This window comes from Staurois parvus, unplaced genomic scaffold, assembly GCF_062004578.1.
Source record: "Staurois parvus isolate SC_StPar_1 unplaced genomic scaffold, SC_StPar_1.0 ptg000096l, whole genome shotgun sequence".
NCBI classification, from domain to species: domain Eukaryota; kingdom Metazoa; phylum Chordata; class Amphibia; order Anura; family Ranidae; genus Staurois; species Staurois parvus.
Genome location: NW_028317892.1, coordinates 3,917,623 through 3,936,861, shown reverse-complemented (window position 1 = coordinate 3,936,861; position 19,239 = coordinate 3,917,623). Strand labels below are relative to the sequence as shown.

Sequence of the window (19,239 nt, the reverse complement as noted above, 5' to 3'; positions counted from 1 at the left end):
TGCATCGACTACCGGACGCTAAACCGAAGAACTGTTCCTGATCAGTATACCACCCCCAGGATAGAGGATGCTTTGCAAAGCCTATCAGGGGCAAAGTGGTTCAGTGTGCTGGACCTGAAGAATGGGTATTACCAGATCCCCATGCACCCAGAAGACCGAGAAAAGACCGCGTTCATAACCCCAATAGGGTTCTTTGAATTTGACCGGATGCCTCAAGGTTTGTGCAACTCTCCAGCCACCTTTCAAAGGCTGATGGAGAAGACGGTGGGTGACATGAATTTAATTGAAGTACTGGTATACTTGGACGACATCATTGTGTTCGGGAAGACCCTAGAGGAACATGAGGAGAGATTGGAGAAGGTACTCAAGAGACTTCATGATGAGGGACTGAAGTTGTCTTTGGAGAAGTGCCAGTTTTACCAACCCTCGGTCAATTACCTGGGTCATATCGTATCTGCCGATGGAGTGGCCACTGACCCCAAGAAGCTGGAAGCTGTTACTTCGTGGCCGAGGCCCACAAATGTCACAGAGCTCAGATCTTTCCTGGGGTTTTGCTCCTATTATCGCAGATTCGTCCAGGGCTTCGCTCGGATAGCCCGTCCACTCAATGAACTGCTCAGAAATGAAGAAGACAATGATGATGCAGATCTTTCTAGACCTGCGAAGCCAGCAGTGGGACCCAGGAGGCCTAGGGAATCTATTCAAGGACAATGGACAACCCAGTGTGAAGAGGCCTTTGAACGGCTGAAAAAGAGTCTAACCACCGCTCCAATCCTGGCCTATGCAGACCCAGCCAAGCCGTACGAATTGCATGTGGATGCAAGTAGAGATGGGTTAGGGGGAGTCCTCTATCAAGAACAGAATGGATACTTGCGACCTGTCGCCTATGTGAGTCGGGGTTTGGCGTCCGCTGAGAAGAACTACCCCACCCACAAGCTTGAATTCTTGGCCTTGAAGTGGGCAGTAGTGGACAAACTTCGAGATTACCTATATGGAGCAGAATTCGTGATAAAAACAGATAATAACCCCCTCACATACATTCTCACTACAGCTAAGCTGGATGCTACTGGCCACAGGTGGTTAGCTGCCTTATCGGAGTTCACTTTCAGCCTCAGTTATCGGCCAGGGATTGGGAATAGGGATGCAGATGCCTTATCCCGAAGACCTCACTGTTCCAAGGATTCCCCAGAAGAGTGGACTCAGGTGCCCTCTGAAGGGGTACGAGCCTTATGCCAAGGAGTGGAACACCGAACAAGAGGTGGGTCCAGGGCAGAAGACATTGGGATTTCGGCATCTGGCGTTCCCAGGTGTTATTGCAATGTCACCCAGGTTGGGGGTGAAGGCCTGCCCAAGCTTTCCAGGAAGGATCTGCGAAGAGATCAGTTGGAAGACCCCCTCTGCGGCCTAGTATTGAAGGCTTTAGAAAGCAAAAGCCCTGATTTGCTTCTTACATCGTCAAGGGAGGCCCGGCGGCTACATCATGAGTGGGATCGGCTACAGTTACGCCACGGAGTGGTCTACCGAAGGGGCCCCTCTGATGATCCTGAAGAGAAATGGCAGCTATTTTTGCCCGCAAAACACAGAGAAACGGTGCTGACTGCTCTCCATGATGACCATGGCCATCTGGGACCAGAAAGAACCTTTTGTTTGGTAAGAGACCGCTTCTACTGGCCCTGCATGCGGACAGAAGTTGAAAGTTACTGTCACTCCTGCATCCGATGTATTCAGAGGAAGACTCTGCCTCAACGAGCTGCCCCAATGGGCCACCTTCAAAGTCAGGGACCCATGGAGTTGGTGTGCATTGACTTCCTGTGCCTGGAGTCGGATCAGAGTGGACAGGGAAATATCCTGGTAGTGACTGACCATTTTACCAGGTATGCCCAGGCTTTTCCTGCTAGAGATCAGTTAGCATCAACTGTGGCAAAGATTTTAGTAGAAAGGTTCTTTGTGCATTACGGACTACCACAACGTATCCACTCAGACCAAGGGAGAGATTTCGAGAGCAATCTCATCAAGAGACTCTTGAGTCTACTAGGCATCCAAAAGTCGAGGACTACTCCATACCATCCTCAGGGAGATCCTCAGCCAGAGAGATTCAATCGTACCCTCCTGAATATGCTCGGGACTTTGACTTCAGTGCAAAAGCAACACTGGAGTAAGCATGTAGCAGCCATCGTACATGCCTACAATAGCACTGCCAACGACGCTACAGGATACTCTCCTTACCGGCTGATGTTCGGCCGGGAAGCTCGACTGCCAGTAGACTTGGCTTTTGGAACCTCTGTAGACCATACCTCTGCAGCTTCCCATAGAGGATATGTGGACCGCTTAAGGAAAAGCCTGAAGATTGCTTATGAGAAGGCTCAAGCCACCTCAGATGCCAGGGGACAGAGAAACAAAGAGAACTTTGATCTCAGAGTGCGAGTACAGGACTTACAATCTGGAGACAGAGTCTTACTGAGAAATCTGGGCATCCCTGGAAAACACAAGCTGGCGGATAGGTGGCGATCAGAGCCCTATGTCATCTGCAAACAATTGCCTGGATTGCCAGTTTACCAGATTCGACCGGAAAAGGGTGTTGGCCCACTCAAAACCTGGCACCGCAACCACCTTTTGCCTTTGTCAGATGCAGTCCGTCTACCATCACAATCTGATCCACAGTCTACCCCCTCAACTTCTCAGAGAACTAGACCTGTGACCAGGTCTCAACCCACACCACCTCCTGTAAATGAAGAGGACAGTGAGAGTGAGGAGGTAGGGACAGATTTGCTGTGGCCATCTGACATTTCCGAACCCACCACTCCTTGTTCCACTGGAGTGACTGACGTAGTTCCTCTTAGGCCAGAGGCTCCTGAATTTGTACCTCAGGCTCAACATACAGAAGATTTGCAAGAGCCTGAGCCTTCTCTACCCGAGTTAGAACCTGAAGACTCTGGGTCCATTGTTGCTGAGGGAGAAGACGTGGAGGAAGCTGAACTGGGAGAGACAGAGTGCGTCGAGCAAGAAGCAAGGGTTGATGAGTCAGTAGTGTCAAAACCAACATCGGAAGCAACGCCAGAACCATTGCTAGAGCCCAGAGAACAGAGAGAGCGTAGAGTTATTCAACCCCCAAAAAGACTGACATATGATGTGTTGGGTGAAAACTCTGAGGAAGTAGTACATGCTTCTAGAAGGAATCTCGTGACGCCTGGTTCTCCTACAGCAGTTTCGGTAGAGAACAGCCCCAACTCACCCCCTGGCACATCTGGTTGGGCCATTCCCATTAGTGTGGCCTATGGGCAGGACAACCCTCACTTTGCTACATGGTGGGAGGTTCCTCTGCCAGATTCTTATGCAAGTGTGAATAATTTAATTTCCTGTGTGTACTAATTTGTTTTCTCCGCGTGTATATATCAAGCATGTACCAGGTCAAGGATTGTTACTGCCTTTGGAGGACCAAAGGTTCTTTGGTGGGGGGAGTGTGTAGCAGGAGAGATTAATCCTGTTTCATGGCTGTGATCTGCTGACTGGCCTCTCCTGTGTAACCTGACACTTGCCCTGACACAGACAAAGCAGTGAGGGATTTCAGCCCCCCCTTTCTCCTCTCAGACTGTAAGAGAGAGAGAGCCAATTATGAGAGCCATTAAAGGAGCCAATGACAAGGGCTCTTTCAAGCAGGAAGTGCAGCTGCAAAGCATTGTGGACGATGGAGTTTTGAACAGAAACGGCCTTATAGGCTAATATGGAGATAGAATTAAAAAAGAACCACGAAAGCCATCATGCTTAGAGAGAGCAGAGTGAAGGGGCCATCTTGGGTTTTCTCCTGAGGGAGAGGGAGATTGCATGTGGCAGGAGAGAGATTGGACCTGGCAAAGAAGTGCTGATGGGCAGTGCACTGCATGCTTGGTGATCTGCATCAGACAAAGGAACATCCAAACTGAGAGAAGTGGTCTACAGTACAGTGCCTACACTGACAGTGTGAAGTGCTCATCGTGAGGTGACCAGAGGAACCTGTCATTTCCAAGACGATCGTTTGGGCCTTTGTCACAGGATCTGGTGAGAGGGATTTCTCCCACTGTCAGATGACAGGAACATTGCACACATACAGAGACATCATACCTTGCTCATATTCACCAGGCACTGGGTTGTGTAGATGGCCCTGCTGAACAGACACCGTGTTCACTTTGCTATACAAATACTGCCACAGGATTACAATTACACTTTAAGTGTTTAAGGAGTTTAAGTGCACCAACGAAAGTGGCTAGCTGAAGATCCCAACATTCATCCAGTTACAAAGAGACTGAAGTTACTGGTGCCATACGGGCACGCGCATGCGTAGTCAGGCCTCTATATTGCATGGTGTGTGAGGGAATAGCTTTACCTTGAAAGTAGCTATTAAGCATCATTTGGGTACAGTGTTTTCCTATTGGGGTCATGGTGTCGGGGTTGAGAAGGGAGAAGTCTGACACAACAGAGAGTCATTCTTCTGCTCTCCTCCTGCTTGGACATCATGGGGCCAAATTTATGAAGAGGAGTTAAATCCACTTTGAGGTTGCCATTTAAGTGTTTGCCTCTGCTCTTGGGGTTATTCATGGTTGGAATCCCCTGAAAGCAGCCCGAGTGTAAAAGTGAGTTATATTGCTTTCCGTCACAGTATTTGTTGTTCTCTTGATTCTCCTAACATATACTGGTTGTTAATGTTTATTATTTCCCATAGAGGTCTACAGTAAAGCTGATCTCTGTGTTTTATTATAAAGTGTGTGCTTTTCATTGGTCCTTGCACTTACACTATTGCCAGGTGTGCCAGTGTGGGCTGAGACAGTTCTTGGGGTTGAAAGGAAGAGTGGCGGAGTGAACAAACTTAAGCAGCCCCTTCGGGGGTATCGCTACATAAGTATGACATGTTTGTTATTTTTCTTTTTAAATATGTTTTTACCTTTCAAATCACTTTAATCCTATTTTAAAAACACCAACAAGAAACAAGCACCGGAGAATGGTCCACCAGACACTTAGGGGTTTATTTACTAAAGCTGGAGAGTCCAAAATCAGACTCCCTTCTGCATAGAAACCAATCAGCTTCCAGGTTTCATTGCCAAAGCTTCATTGAACAAGCTGAGGTTAGAAGCTGATTGGTTTCTATGCAGAAGGGAGTCTGATTTTGGACTCTCCAGCTTTAGTAAATAAACCCCTTAATGCTTCCCCCAACCACTGCTAGAGAGCTCTAAACTAGGCAGACAGGGACAGCACCCCAGGCACACACAGCATAGGAGGATTGCAGCAGGGGGAGAGGACTACATAAGGAGACATCAGGGGATAGGGAGGACAACATACGCCATCTGTCCTTGCCTAGAAATCCCACTCTATACACTCATATCCCCTCCATATACAGGAGCACAATACAGCTGCTAACCCACCACTGTATGATCATTACCAATTAGGCCTCTTTCACCCAATTGGTCTGATCGGGTCCTCCTGTCCGTTTTTCAGGTGGACTTGATTGGACCCTCCATTCTCCTATGAAGCAATGGATTTAAACAGACATGTGTCCGTTTACACCTGCCTACCTCCAATCTGATCCACTAAAAACAAACAAAGGGAATCCATTCCCCTCCAACTGGGTGGATTGGATAGGAGGGCAGTCAGGTATAAACTGACAGCGGAGTTTAATTATATCCAACCACCCATGCAGTGGAGCGGGCTGTAACCTGTCATCCACCCGCACTGCTCTGCTCACCAAGGGTTCCACAGACAGATCCCTTGCAGAGTATTCCTCCCCATGTGAAAGGGGTCTTACAGATTACTTTGCTTAATCGAAACAGCAAGGGGTTCACCAGTGCTCCTCCATCCTCTTCCAACCCCCCCCCCCCGAACCAAAGGGTGTACAATTCCTACAATAGAAACTTAATAGGTCAAAAGGAAGGGGGAAGCTTTTTTTTTCTTTGCAGGAGGGATTCGACCATAAGAATCAGCTGAGGAGCTTCACACTGCTGCCCGACCACAGACTTTTATTAGAAGTGGGGACAGTTCATGGCAGTCGGGAATATATCCAGGAAGCTTAAGGCTGCATACAGTAGGAAGCCACCTTATGGTGCCAGGATGGAACGGGGGGATGGAGCAGGATGCACCCTTGCCTGAGTAGACAAACATCCTTGCACCGGCTCTGATTATAGATGAAATATTATTAATTTCTGCAATATCTTCTCAAAGGTGTCCCTGCTTTGGCATACCAGTGAGACATGCATTGACTAGTGACAATGTCTAATGATGTACAGGAATCACAGTACCAAATTTATACCATTTTCTGGAAGCATCTTTATTTCATAATTGACAACTCCTGCTCACATCTGACATAAGTTTGTATAAACAGTGTCGGTGTATAGAGGCCTGCAAACGCCATCTCAATAACAATCAATTGGGAAATACATTTCAAGTTCTATCAAGTCTTACTCCTAGACTCGTGTTCAATTTATTGTTCTACCACTGTTTGAAAGACGTGTTTGCTTTTGGTTGCATTTTGAAGGTGGGTCCCTCAAATCCCCAGTAGAGACACAGACAGCAATAAAAACCTGTGAGGGGTGCAAACCCTTACATGCGCAGTCTAAAACAAAGAATAATGCTTATGCCATACCTATAGTTTATGCTCGTAGCTTTTAAAAGGCATTTTAAGGAAATTAGTTTTGCAAGATGTTACCATTTACAGTCCAGACTTTTTTGCAGATCTGGAGAATACTTTTGCCTGGCTGCTAGATTTAATGCTAAATCTAGGGAAGACATATCACAGCATGATACTTTAACAATCTGCTTTTACCTGCATCTTTTACTGCTTCTATGAACTGTGTAATGAATTGATCCTTTGTCCAGGACAGCTAACTGGCTTTTCACGCTTTAATATCTATTGTAGGTAAATTTTTTAAATTCAGTTTGATTACATATATAATACAAAAACAACAAACACAGTTTCAATGTTTAATATGCAGTAAATAAAAAGGTATTTTTGCCAGTTATCCAGTGGACCTTTATAACCACAACTACATTAAACTTCAATATTGGTGTTTAAAAAAGAAAACCAAAAAATCGGGAGCATACAGTGGAACCTGCACAACTAATAAAAAGTTGCATTCAATTATTCATCCTTTTAAAAGTCAGTTGAAGTCATGCGTGACACTCTGGTTATTTGTTTTCACCTGTGGAAGATCAGGAAAGCTTGTGCTGCTTATTTATGTAAGTGGAACCCTCATATCTCCTAATTTCTGTAGTTACCTAAATTTTGGCTCAGTAATATATAATAGGTTTTTCACTGCTGTTCATATTTTTTTTTCTTGGTGTGACTGTTAAATAAATCTAGATTGAGCTCAAAATTCATGAATGTGTATTTAACCTTGTAATAAATGTAATTGTATTTGCAGCCTTTAGTATCTGATATTAAATGTAATGTGTAATTATAGTGGTATATTGAATAGTCTGTCTCTGTTTTGTATAGCACTCACCTCCAGGTGCCAGAATACAGATCCAACCCTGGCATTCTAGCATGAAAACTCAATTTCCCCTACCAAATTGGGACCTGATTTACCCCCTTTCCACCTATACATTGCTGGACCAATAAAGAGAAGTAGTAGACAGGAACAGGTAGGGCCACACAACAACTTTATAGATGGGGTTAAGGTTTGCATATTAGAGTGCCCGAGTTTTTTGGAGTCCCAGGTTACTTTGGAAGAGAGCTAAGACAACATGCAAGTGACTACACATCTGAATGATAGATTACTTTTATGTGGGTACTGACCTCTTTTGAATTTCTGAAAATAAAGGATATTAGAAATTGTCTTAGCACCACTGATTCCATTCAAAATATTTACTAAGTTAAAGTGCCAGTGCACCCAAAAACTGATATTTTTTAGTTTTTAATAGTTGCTGGTCAGTTAAACCACCCAACAGTTTCTTATCCTGTGCTTTTATTCCCAGGACCAGGGGCAGACTGACCATTCGAGCATTCGGGCATTGCCCGAGGGCCCGGGGTCAGTAGGGGTCCCCATTAAATGCCCCTGGTGTGGGCAAGGACACAGGGGCCCCTGATCCCCTATTGCCCAGGGGCCCCATGAGTTGTCAGTCCGCTCCTGCTCAGGACATTAATTATAAATTTAAAAGAGACATAAAGGGTAAATCTTGATGCATAAGTCCTCAAGATGTATGAAGCCACCTACTTTTTAACTGAACAGCTCGCTTTTGGGATGCCTTAATTTATCATTGACAGTAACTTAGTACTTTTTTTAAGTTCACAAAACTTTAACTCAATCTCAGCATTGTGAACATAAGTTCATCCCGATTGTACCATTGTCTATCTTCTCTGAGTGGCAGAAGGCTTCCTGGATTGGCTAGAAGATGGAGATCGAAGAACAGGATAAGGCATAACACGTGCAGGTGTCCCTCTTTGTTCATTTTCTTGCATGCTTTGGCGGATCTCACGGAGTGTTTCACTGGGATTGTTAAGCAAGCGCTGGAAGAAGCTTTCTCGTGTGATTGGTTTCTCCTGGCAACGAAAATTAACAGCAATACCCACTTGGGATTTCATCTCCCTTGAGAATCCATCAGAGGTACCATCAAAACATCTGCCAATAGCAATTTCTTTTGCTAGTCGTGGGTTTTGATCAGTAACTGTGTAAATTCCATAGTTGTGCCCTAGTGGGTCAGCTGGAGCCAACATATTAAATGTTTCAGTATTGTTTCCTAGTGCAAGTGGTGGATGACGACTGAGATATTCTTCTAGAAGTCTGTTGACCTTTGTCACATGACAGCTTCCTTGAGGTGTTACAATGACCAATGTTCGGTCTACTAAATTTTGATCAAATAGCATTCCACTACATTTGAATTCTAGACAGGCTGCTGAACTACCTTCCACTTCCAGGTCCCTTACACTCCGGGTGTCTCTAAGTCCATATAGCTGACCTACTGTATGGGTATGAGTCCCTCCAATATTTCGTGTTCTAACCATATAATCCTGTGGTCCCTGTATTCCAATCTTTATGTAACAGGCACGAAATTCTTGTGGATTTGGCCACCAGGACAGGTAGCTACCTATCCATGAAGACAAGTCTGTCTCATCAAAGGGTAAAACATTATATTCATATTTATCTTCTTCTACTCTAAAAAAACGAAAGTGATTGTCTGAGATAGAAGCCTGCTCACAAGCTCGTAAGTTTCTGTAGGCATAAATGGGGCCACGGTTTTCTGCAAAAGTGTTTGGGTTTGGCTTGGCCAGGTTAATTTTAAAAGCTGTCTTTTTACCAGCAGAATCTTCATGGTCAGTTCGTTGATAATTTAGCTTAGATAAATAAGGCTGGGTCACTCCAACTACATTGGGGTTTAGTTTGGGAGAAGATGGGACAGCTTCAAGCTCTTCACCACCCATTGTAGCACTGACATAGGCAGAATAGGCATCTGGCTGGACAGCATCACAGAATGCAGGGAGGCATGCTCCATTTTTCCCTGTTACCACACTGTCAAACCTACCCCATGCTCTAGGGTTTGATGAAAATCCTGGCATAGGTTCTAGATTTATTAGTGTTACAACTATTCCTTTTAGCTGTTCATTAGGCATAAATTTATCATTCATGAAGGCCCGTACCTTGACAAAACATCTCCTAAATTCTGGCACATCCAAATTAAAAAGCCTTCTCTCCCGTATTTCCAATTGTCCAATTAAAAAAGACCTCTCTTCCCTTCTTCTCCTTTTATCCTCACTTGCCAATCTAAAATGGCTTTCTTCTTCCCAGAGACCAGTCTGTGGATTTAAAGACCAGAGTTTCATTTCTTTGACATGTTGAGGCATCTTAATTTGTTCTACGTCCACTCTCACCTCCACTTTACCAGTTTGAAGCAGGGAATTTGTACTGTCCTCCCTGAAGTCCAAATGAAACATTCCATAGGTCCTGAGAGGAGAAATATCTCCATCTCTGCTGACAAAATTTAAATCACTTGAAGCAGCAGTGACAGAGCTGATGTTTCTAGGGTCCAAGAAGGTTAAACGGGCCTTAACGGTACTATTGTAGGATTCTCCAGAAGTCCTACTGAAAGAATTTGGCGGTATTATAATCTCACCAATGGGGTCCTCACCAAGTAAATCTCCAAGAGAAATTATATTGGTCTTGTTAGGATTCAGATAAGTTGGGTCTTTTTTTCTCATTACTTTTACATCTTGATACACAGTATTTCCTTTTGGATCAAATGGAATAACTTTTATAGTCTCAACAAACTTTTCCTGACGATCCGTAAATGTAACCACCAATCTTTTAGTTCCCTCTGGAACTTCCAGAGTGAATTCCCCCTTGTAGCCAGTAAATCCCATGTTTTCTCCACTCAAAAAGATTTGTCCAAACCGAAGTGGTTCCCCAGTGTCATATGCAGTCACTCGTCCACGAACCATCACTTTACGTCGGGAGCACTCAGCACAGCCACATTCTACAATAACCATAAGAGGGAGAATATATCCTGGACACTTTACCTCTTGTAGCTTCATTTGTTTGACCCCACAGCAATAGTTTATTTTATCTTTACACTGGAGATCTGAACTTAGGTGGTCCACACATTGCGTGTTAGGACACTTGCCAACATTGTAGTAATAAGAGCCAGTTTTATTTTGAAAACAATCCATTGGTAGCTTGATCAAATGCTCATCTGGGGACTTGTTACAGAGGGATTCACTTTTACCTAGAACACAAAGCTTATGATTAAAAAAAACGTAAAATAGTTAGAAAATATATGACAATATATTCATTGGTCACTTACTTATGACTTTCAGATGGGCTACAGAAGACCTGATAACCCCCACTCCATTGCTTGTTTTGCATTGATATATCCCTGCATGCGTGGTTTTAATGTTTCTTAAAGTTAAACTTTTGTCATACTTGAGTTTATGTTTGTCCAGCAATGTTCCATTGTGATACCTGTAACAGAAAGCAGAATATTCAGTAACATAAATAGGAAGATTTACTTTTAGTTACTGTGCGTTGAGTGAACCTAGAAGACTTGATCATGTCAACGGAATGATCACAAGAAGTTGGATATACCAATTACTCATTTAACACATAATACATCCCTGGCAAAAATCCAGTCATTATCCTTATTAAATGTTAATATTTTTGTGGCCATGCAGCTGTTTGAGGCAGATTGATGCCTTATTTTGTCTTTTTGCATGTTTTTTTTATATGGCTGCGGCATAGTGAAAGCAGAATTACAATATGTGATTTTAAAGTGCAAACAGTTTTGACATACAGTAATACCCAAAATGAACTGAGGGTACACAGAAACAGCAAATGGCTTATTTACACAGCAAATGTTTTGGTGAAGTGAGCTTTTACGTTCAGATCTCTGCGGGTACAGGAGTGTGTGTAAATCGCGCACATGAATGGGCTGCTGTGCCGGAAACGCAGCTGCAGGAAAACCGCGCATTTGTGCACCTAGCCTTAGAGAAACAAACTGAAAAGGAAGAGTTATCATCTAATTATCATTTAATATAATCCAAGGACAACAAATGTGTTCTTCGTATCACCTTTCCGTAGATGATAATGTAATTCTACAGCCTTCCCTATGTTGTAGATTACCTTAAAATGACAAGCGGAACTAAACTTTTGTAATGAACATTCATTAATTTTAATCCGTATGCTGCTAACATTAGTAAAGTAGTTATGTAAACAGCGATTGCACCAAACGTGACATATTGAACCAGAGCAATAATTCTAAAGCCATCATTTATAATAAACTGATGAGCTGTAAAAGCTTTTAAAGCATCACCTATGAAACTTTGTAGGTACCGAAGTTTGTCGCCATTTCATTGGCACACACAAATTTGAGTCTGGAAATTTTTGGTATCTATTTATAATTAGAGATGAGCGAAGTATTCAAAAATTCGATTCGACTGATTCGGCGAATTCGTGGACAATATTCGATTCGAGTCGAATATATTCGCTGTGAATTTAACTTAAAAAAGGGTGTTTCTAGGCTTCAGAGAGACTTAATATTAGTGCAGAACACTGTACCTTTAATTTAAATGCCCTTGGAGTCTGCTGGGGAAGAGAAATAATACTGTCAGTCAGTATGACATGCAGATGAGTGCCGTCGATCTTAGAATCACCGCACACTTCACTCATTTGGCCAGTCACGGGGCCAAAACCAGTGTTTGGAGCCACAGTGTGGCGGTGGAGGCAGCAGCAATGGGAGGCCATACAGCAACCTATGACAAAATGGAAACCAGCAGGAGTGTGAGGAGACCTCAAAGTGGCACATGGCAGAGTGGGAGCAATGGGAGGCGGTACAGGGACCCATGTCACACTGTGGACCCAGCAGCAGCGTGACGAGGCGGTACGGGGGCCCATGGCAGATTTGGGGCCTGGCAGCACCTATGGGAGGCCTGTAATCTGCCAGCAACCTATGACAAAATGGAAAACAGCAGGAGTATGAGGAGACCTCAAAGTGGCACATGGCAGAGTGGGAGCAATGGGAGGCGGTACAGGGACCCATGTCACACTGTGGACCCAGCAGCAGCGTGACCAGGCGGTACGGGGGCCCATGGCAGATTACAGGCCTGGCAGCAGCAATGGGAGGCCCATAATCTGTCAGCACCCTATGACAAAAAATGGAACACACCAGCAGTGTGTGAGGAGACCTGAAAGTGGCACATGGCAGAGTGTGGCGATGGAGACAGCAGCAATGGGAGGCCGTACAGGGACCCATGAGAGACTCTGGACCTGGCAGCAGCATGAGGAGGCGGTATAGGGGCCCATGGCAGATTAGGGGCCTGGCAGCAGCTATGGGAGGCCCGTAATCTGCCAGCACCCTATGTCAAAAAATTCAACACACCAGCAGTGTGAAGAGACCTGAATGTGGCACATGGCAGAGTGTGGCGATGGAGACAGCAGCAATGGGAGGCCGTACAGGGACCCATGAGAGACTCTGGACCTGGCAGCAGCATGAGGAGGCGGTATATAGGGGCCTATGGCAGATTAGGGGCCTGGCAGCAGCTATAGGAGGCCCGTAATCTGCCAGCACCCTATGTCAAAAAATTCAACACACCAGCAGTGTGAGGAGACCTGAAAGTGGCACATGGCAGAGTGTGGCGATGGAGACAGCAGCAATGGGAGGCCGTACAGGGACCCATGACAGACTCTGGACTTGGCAGCAGCATGAGGAGGCGGTATATAGGGGCCCATGGCAGATTAGGGGCCTGGCAGCAGCTATGGGAGGCCCGTAATCTGCCAGCACCCTATGTCAAAAAATTCAACACACCAGCAGTGTGAGGAGACCTGAAAGTGGCACATGGCATGAGAGACTGTGGACCTGGCAGCAGCATGAGGAGGCGGTATAGGGGCCCATGGCAGATTAGGGGCCTGGCAGCAGCTATGGGAGGCCCGTAATCTGCCAGCACCCTATGTCAAAAAATTCAACACACCAGCAGTGTGTGAGGAGACCTGAAAGTGGCACATGGCAGAGTGTGGCGATGGAGACAGCAGCAATGGGAGGCCGTACAGGGACCCATGACAGACTCTGGACCTGGCAGCAGCATGAGGAGGCGGTACAGGGGCCCATGGCAGATTAAGGCCTGGCAGCAGCAATGGGATGCCCGTAATCTGCCAGCACACTATGACAAAATGGAACCCTGGGCTGGGGCAGGCAGAACCGCCGTATCTTTATCACGGTTTTCCCAGGCCACCGAATGGCGACGCTGCATATGCCGACGCAACGCTGTAGTCCCAACATGGGCCCCCTGGCCACGCTTGACTTTCTGGCCACATAGTCGACATACGGCTTCGTTTACTTCCTCGGGCGGCTTGACGAAAAATTGCCACACCGCCGAGTAGGAAACTTTGCCCCCGCTACTCCTCACTGGCTGACTGCTACTTCCTCCGTGCACACCGGCACCACTACTGGCCGTGGTGGTAGGCTGCAGTGGAGCTGGTGCTCTACTCCGTGGCCGTTTGCCTCCAATGACACTGCTGCGACCCTGCTGCCTCCTGGCAGCAGCAATGGGAGGCCGTACAGGGACCCATGACACACTCTGGACCTGGCAGCAGCATGAAGAGGCGGTACAGGGGCCCATGGCAGATTACGGGCCTGGCAGCAGCAATGGGAGGCCCGTAATCTGCCAGCACCCTATGTCAAAAAATTCAACACACCAGCAGTGTGTGAGGAGACCTGAAAGTGGCACATGGCAGAGTGTGGCGATGGAGACAGCAGCAATGGGAGGCCGTACAGGGACCCATGAGAGACTCTGGACCTGGCAGCAGCATGAGGAGGCGGTATATAGGGACCTATGGCAGATTAGGGGCCTGGCAGCAGCTATGGGAGGCCCGTAATCTGCCAGCACCCTATGTCAAAAAATTGAACACAACAGCAGTGTGTGAGGAGACCTGAAAGTGGCACATGGCAGAGTGTGGCGATGGAGACAGCAGCAATGGGAGGCCGTACAGGGACCCATGACAGACTCTGGACTTGGCAGCAGCATGAGGAGGCGGTATAGGGGCCCATGGCAGATTAGGGGCCTGGCAGCAGCTATGGGAGGCCCGTAATCTGCCAGCACCCTATGTCAAAAAATTCAACACACCAGCAGTGTGAAGAGACCTGAATGTGGCACATGGCAGAGTGTGGCGATGGAGACAGCAGCAATGGGAGGCCGTACAGGGACCCATGACAGACTCTGGACTTGGCAGCAGCATGAGGAGGCGGTATAGGGGCCCATGGCAGATTAGGGGCCTGGCAGCAGCTATGGGAGGCCCGTAATCTGCCAGCACCCTATGTCAAAAAATTCAACACACCAGCAGTGTGTGAGGAGACCTGAAAGTGGCACATGGCAGAGTGTGGCGATGGAGACAGCAGCAATGGGAGGCCGTACAGGGACCCATGACAGACTCTGGACCTGGCAGCAGCATGAGGAGGCGGTATATAGGGGCCTATGGCAGATTAGGGGCCTGGCAGCAGCTATAGGAGGCCCGTAATCTGCCAGCACCCTATGTCAAAAAATTCAACACACCAGCAGTGTGTGAGGAGACCTGAAAGTGGCACATGGCAGAGTGTGGCGATGGAGACAGCAGCAATGGGAGGCCGTACAGGGACCCATGAGAGACTCTGGACTTGGCAGCAGCATGAGGAGGCGGTATATAGGGGCCCATGGCAGATTAGGGGCCTGGCAGCAGCTTTGGGAGGCCCGTAATCTGCCAGCACCCTATGTCAAAAAATTCAACACACCAGCAGTGTGAGGAGACCTGAAAGTGGCACATGGCATGAGAGACTGTGGACCTGGCAGCAGCATGAGGAGGCGGTATAGGGGCCCATGGCAGATTAGGGGCCTGGCAGCAGCTATGGGAGGCCCGTAATCTGCCAGCACCCTATGTCAAAAAATTCAACACACCAGCAGTGTGTGAGGAGACCTGAAAGTGGCACATGGCAGAGTGTGGCGATGGAGACAACCCACCGACTGTTTTGCTCGCTGCCAAGCTGCCACCCTCTTCTCCTGATGATGCGGAAGCAATAGCCTGATGACGACGAGGCTGCCAAGTGCGATCAGCCTCATCATCATCAATTAGGGTCTCCGCCTCACTACTAGCCCCCTCGGCTGCGTGTGGGTCAGGAGACAGACCTGTCTCTACACCGGCTACCGAGCCACTCTCCTCGCCACTACTTCTTCGCCTGGCTGCTGAAGAGGCGGATGTCTCCCCCCGTTCCTGACCGCCCTCTGTTAGCTCTTCCTCACTGTACTGGATGACACCGGGAGCACTAGCCTCTGGCTGCGAATAGTGCTGCCTCGACCCCTTCCTCTGCTGCCACGTCTGCTCGCTCCTAAAACATTGCTTCCTCTGCCACTCCTCTGCATGTTGTCTGACATACTCTTTAATTAAACGATTCTGTGTCCCTGAGTAACAATTCTGTGTCCCTGAGTAATGTTTCTGTGGCCCTAAGTAACAGTTCTGTGGCCCTAAGTAACAGTTCTGTGGCCCTCAGTAACAATTCTGTGTCTGTCCCTGAGTAACAATTCTGTGTCCCTCAGTAACAATTCTGTGTCCCTCAGTAACAATTCTGTGTCCCTGAGTAACAATTCTGTTTCCCTGAGTAACGTTTCTGTGGCCCTAAGTAACAGTTCTGTGGCCCTAAGTAACAGTTCTGTGGCCCTCAGTAACAATTCTGTGTCTGTCCCTGAGTAACAATTCTGTGTCCCTCAGTAACAATTCTGTGTCCCTCAGTAACAATTCTGTGTCCCTGAGTAACAATTCTGTGGCCCTCAGTAACAATTCTGTGTCCCTCAGTAACAATTCTGTGTCCCTGAGTAACAATTCTGTGTCTGTCCCTGAGTAAGAATTCTGTGTCTGTCCCTGAGTAACGTTTCTGTGGCCCTAAGTAACGGTTCTGTGGCCCTCAGTAACAATTCTGTGTCCCTGAGTAACAATTCTGTGTCTGTCTCTGAGTAACAATTCTGTGGCCCTAAGTAACGGTTCTGTGGCCCTCAGTAACAATTCTGTGTCCCTGAGTAACAATTCTGTGTCCCTCAGTAACAATTCTGTGTCCCTCAGTAACAATTCTGTGTCCCTCAGTAACAATTCTGTGTCTGTCCCTGAGTAACAATTCTGTGTCTGTCCCTGAGTAACATTTCTGTGGCCCTAAGTAACGGTTCTGTGGCCCTCAGTAACAATTCTGTGTCCCTGAGTAACAATTCTGTGTCTGTCCCTGAGTAACAATTCTGTGGCCCTAAGTAACGGTTCTGTGTCCCTCAGTAACAGTTCTGTGTCCCTGAGTAACAATTCTGTGGCCCTAAGTAACGGTTCTGTGGCCCTCAGTAACAAATCTGTGTCCCTGAGTAACAATTATGTGTCTGTCCCTGAGTAACAATTCTGTGGCCCTAAGTAACGGTTCTGTGGCCCTCAGTAACAATTCTGTGTCCCTGAGTAACAATTCTGTGTCTGTCCCTGAGTAACAATTCTGTGGCCCTAAGTAACGGTTCTGTGGCCCTCAGTAACAATTCTGTGTCCCTGAGTAACGTTTCTGTGGCCCTAAGTAACGGTTCTGTGGCCCTCAGTAACAATTCTGTGTCCCTCAGTAACAATTCTGTGTCTGTCCCTGAGTAACAATTCTGTGGCCCTAAGTAACGGTTCTGTGGTCCTCAGTAACAATTCTGTGTCCCTGAGTAACGTTTCTGTGGCCCTAAGTAACGGTTCTGTGGCCCTCAGTAACAATTCTGTGTCCCTGAGTAACAATTCTGTGTCTGTCCCTGAGTAACAATTCTGTGGCCCTAAGTAACGGTTCTGTGGCCCTCAGTAACAATTCTGTGTCCCTCAGTAACAATTCTGTGTCTGTCCCTGAGTAACAATTCTGTGGCCCTAAGTAACGGTTCTGTGGCCCTCAGTAACAATTCTGTGTCCCTCAGTAATAATTCTGTGTCTGTCCCTGAGTAACAATTCTGTGGCCCTAAGTAACAGTTCTGTGGCCCTCAGTAACAATTCTGTGTCCCTGAGTAACGTTTCTGTGGCCCTAAGTAACAATTCTGTGGCCCTCAGTAACAATTCTGTGTCTGTCCCTGAGTAACAATTCTGTGGCCCTAAGTAACAGTTCTGTGGCCCTCAGTAACAATTCTGTGTCCCTGAGTAACGTTTCTGTGGCCCTAAGTAACAATTCTGTGGCCCTCAGTAACAATTCTGTGTCTGTCCCTGAGTAACAATTCTGTGGCCCTAAGTAACGGTTCTGTGGCCCTCAGTAACAATTCTGTGTCCCTCAGTAACAATTCTGTGTCTGTCCCTGAGTAACAATTCTGTGGCCCTAAGTAACGGTTCTGTGGCCCTCAGTAACAATTCTGTGTCCCTCAGTAACAATTCTGTGGCCCTAAGTAACGGTTCTGTGGCCCTCAGTAACAATTCTGTGTCCCTGAGTAACAATTATGTGGCCCTAAGTAACAGTTCTGTGTCCCTCAGTAACAATTCTGTGTCCCTCAGTAACAATTCTGTGTCTGTCCCTGAGTAACAATTCTGTGGCCCTAACTAACATTTCTGTGGCCCTAAGTAACAGTTCTGTGGCCCTCAGTAACAATTCTGTGTCCCTGAATAACATTTATGTGGACCTAAGTAACGGTTCTGTGGCCCTCAGTAACAATTCTGTGTCCCTGATTAACGTTTCTGTGGCCCTAAGTAACGGTTCTGTGGCCCTCAGTAACAATTCTGTGTCCCTCAGTAACAATTCTGTGTCTGTCCCTGAGTAACAATTCTGTGACCCTAAGTAACGGTTCTGTGGCCCTCAGTAACAATTCTGTGTCCCTGAGTAACGTTTCTGTGGCCCTAAGTAACGGTTCTGTGGCCCTCAGTAACAATTCTGTGTCCCTGAGTAACAATTCTGTGTCTGTCCCTGAGTAACAATTCTGTGGCCCTAAGTAACGGTTCTGTGGCCCTCAGTAACAATTCTGTGTCCCTGAGTAACGTTTCTGTGGCCCTAAGTAACAATGCTGTGGCCCTCAGTAACAATTCTGTGTCTGTCCCTGAGTAACAATTCTGTGTCCCTAACTAACGTTTCTGTGGCCCTAAGTAACAGCTCTGTGGCCCTCAGTAACAATTCTGTATCCCTGAGTAACGTTTCTGTGGCCCTAAGTAACAATTCTGTGTCCCTGAGTAACAATTCTGTGGCCCTAAGTAACGGTTCTGTGGCCCTCAGTAACAATTCTGTGTCCCTGAGTAACAATTCTGTGGCCCTAAGTAACGGTTCTGTGGCCCTCATTAACAATTCTGTGTCCCTGAGTAACAATTCTGTGTCTGTCCCTGAGTAACAATTCTGTGGCCCTAAGTAACGGTTCTGTGGCCCTCAGTAACAATTCTGTGTCCCTGAGTAACAATTCTGTGTCTGTCCCTGAGTAACAATTCTGTGGCCCTAAGTAACGGTTCTGTGGCCCTCACTAACAATTCTGTGTCCCTGAGTAACAATTCTGTGGCCCTAAGTAACGGTTCTGTGGCCCTCAGTAACAATTCTGTGGCCCTCAGTAACAATTCTGTGTCTGTCCGAGTAACAATTCTGTGGCCCTAACTAACGTTTCTGTGGCCCTAAGTAACAGTTCTGTGGCCCTCAGTAACAATTCTGTGTCCCTGAGTAACGTTTCTGTGGCCCTAAGTAACAATTCTGTGGCCCTCAGTAACAATTCTGTGTCTGTCCCTGAGTAACAATTCTGTGGCCCTAACTAACGTTTCTGTGGCCCTAAGTAACAGTTCTGTGGCCCTCAGTAACAATTCTGTGTCTGTCCCTGAGTAA

The 19,239-nt window shown here is 46.7% G+C and overlaps 1 protein-coding gene across 1 annotated transcript in view; it reads right to left on the bottom strand.

Annotated features, from left to right (window-relative positions):
- Positions 1-6,267: 6,267 nt before the first annotated feature.
- CILP2 (cartilage intermediate layer protein 2) overlaps positions 6,268-19,239 on the bottom strand; it is a 79,045-nt gene continuing 66,073 nt past the window's right edge. Inside the window, exons 7-8 of the mRNA XM_089670838.1 lie at positions 10,759-10,916; positions 6,268-10,680 (exon numbers count right to left, since the gene is read on the bottom strand). Coding sequence (XP_089526964.1) covers positions 8,312-10,680; positions 10,759-10,916 — 2,527 coding nt within the window. The 3' untranslated portion in view covers positions 6,268-8,311. The remainder of the gene's footprint in view (positions 10,681-10,758; positions 10,917-19,239) is intronic.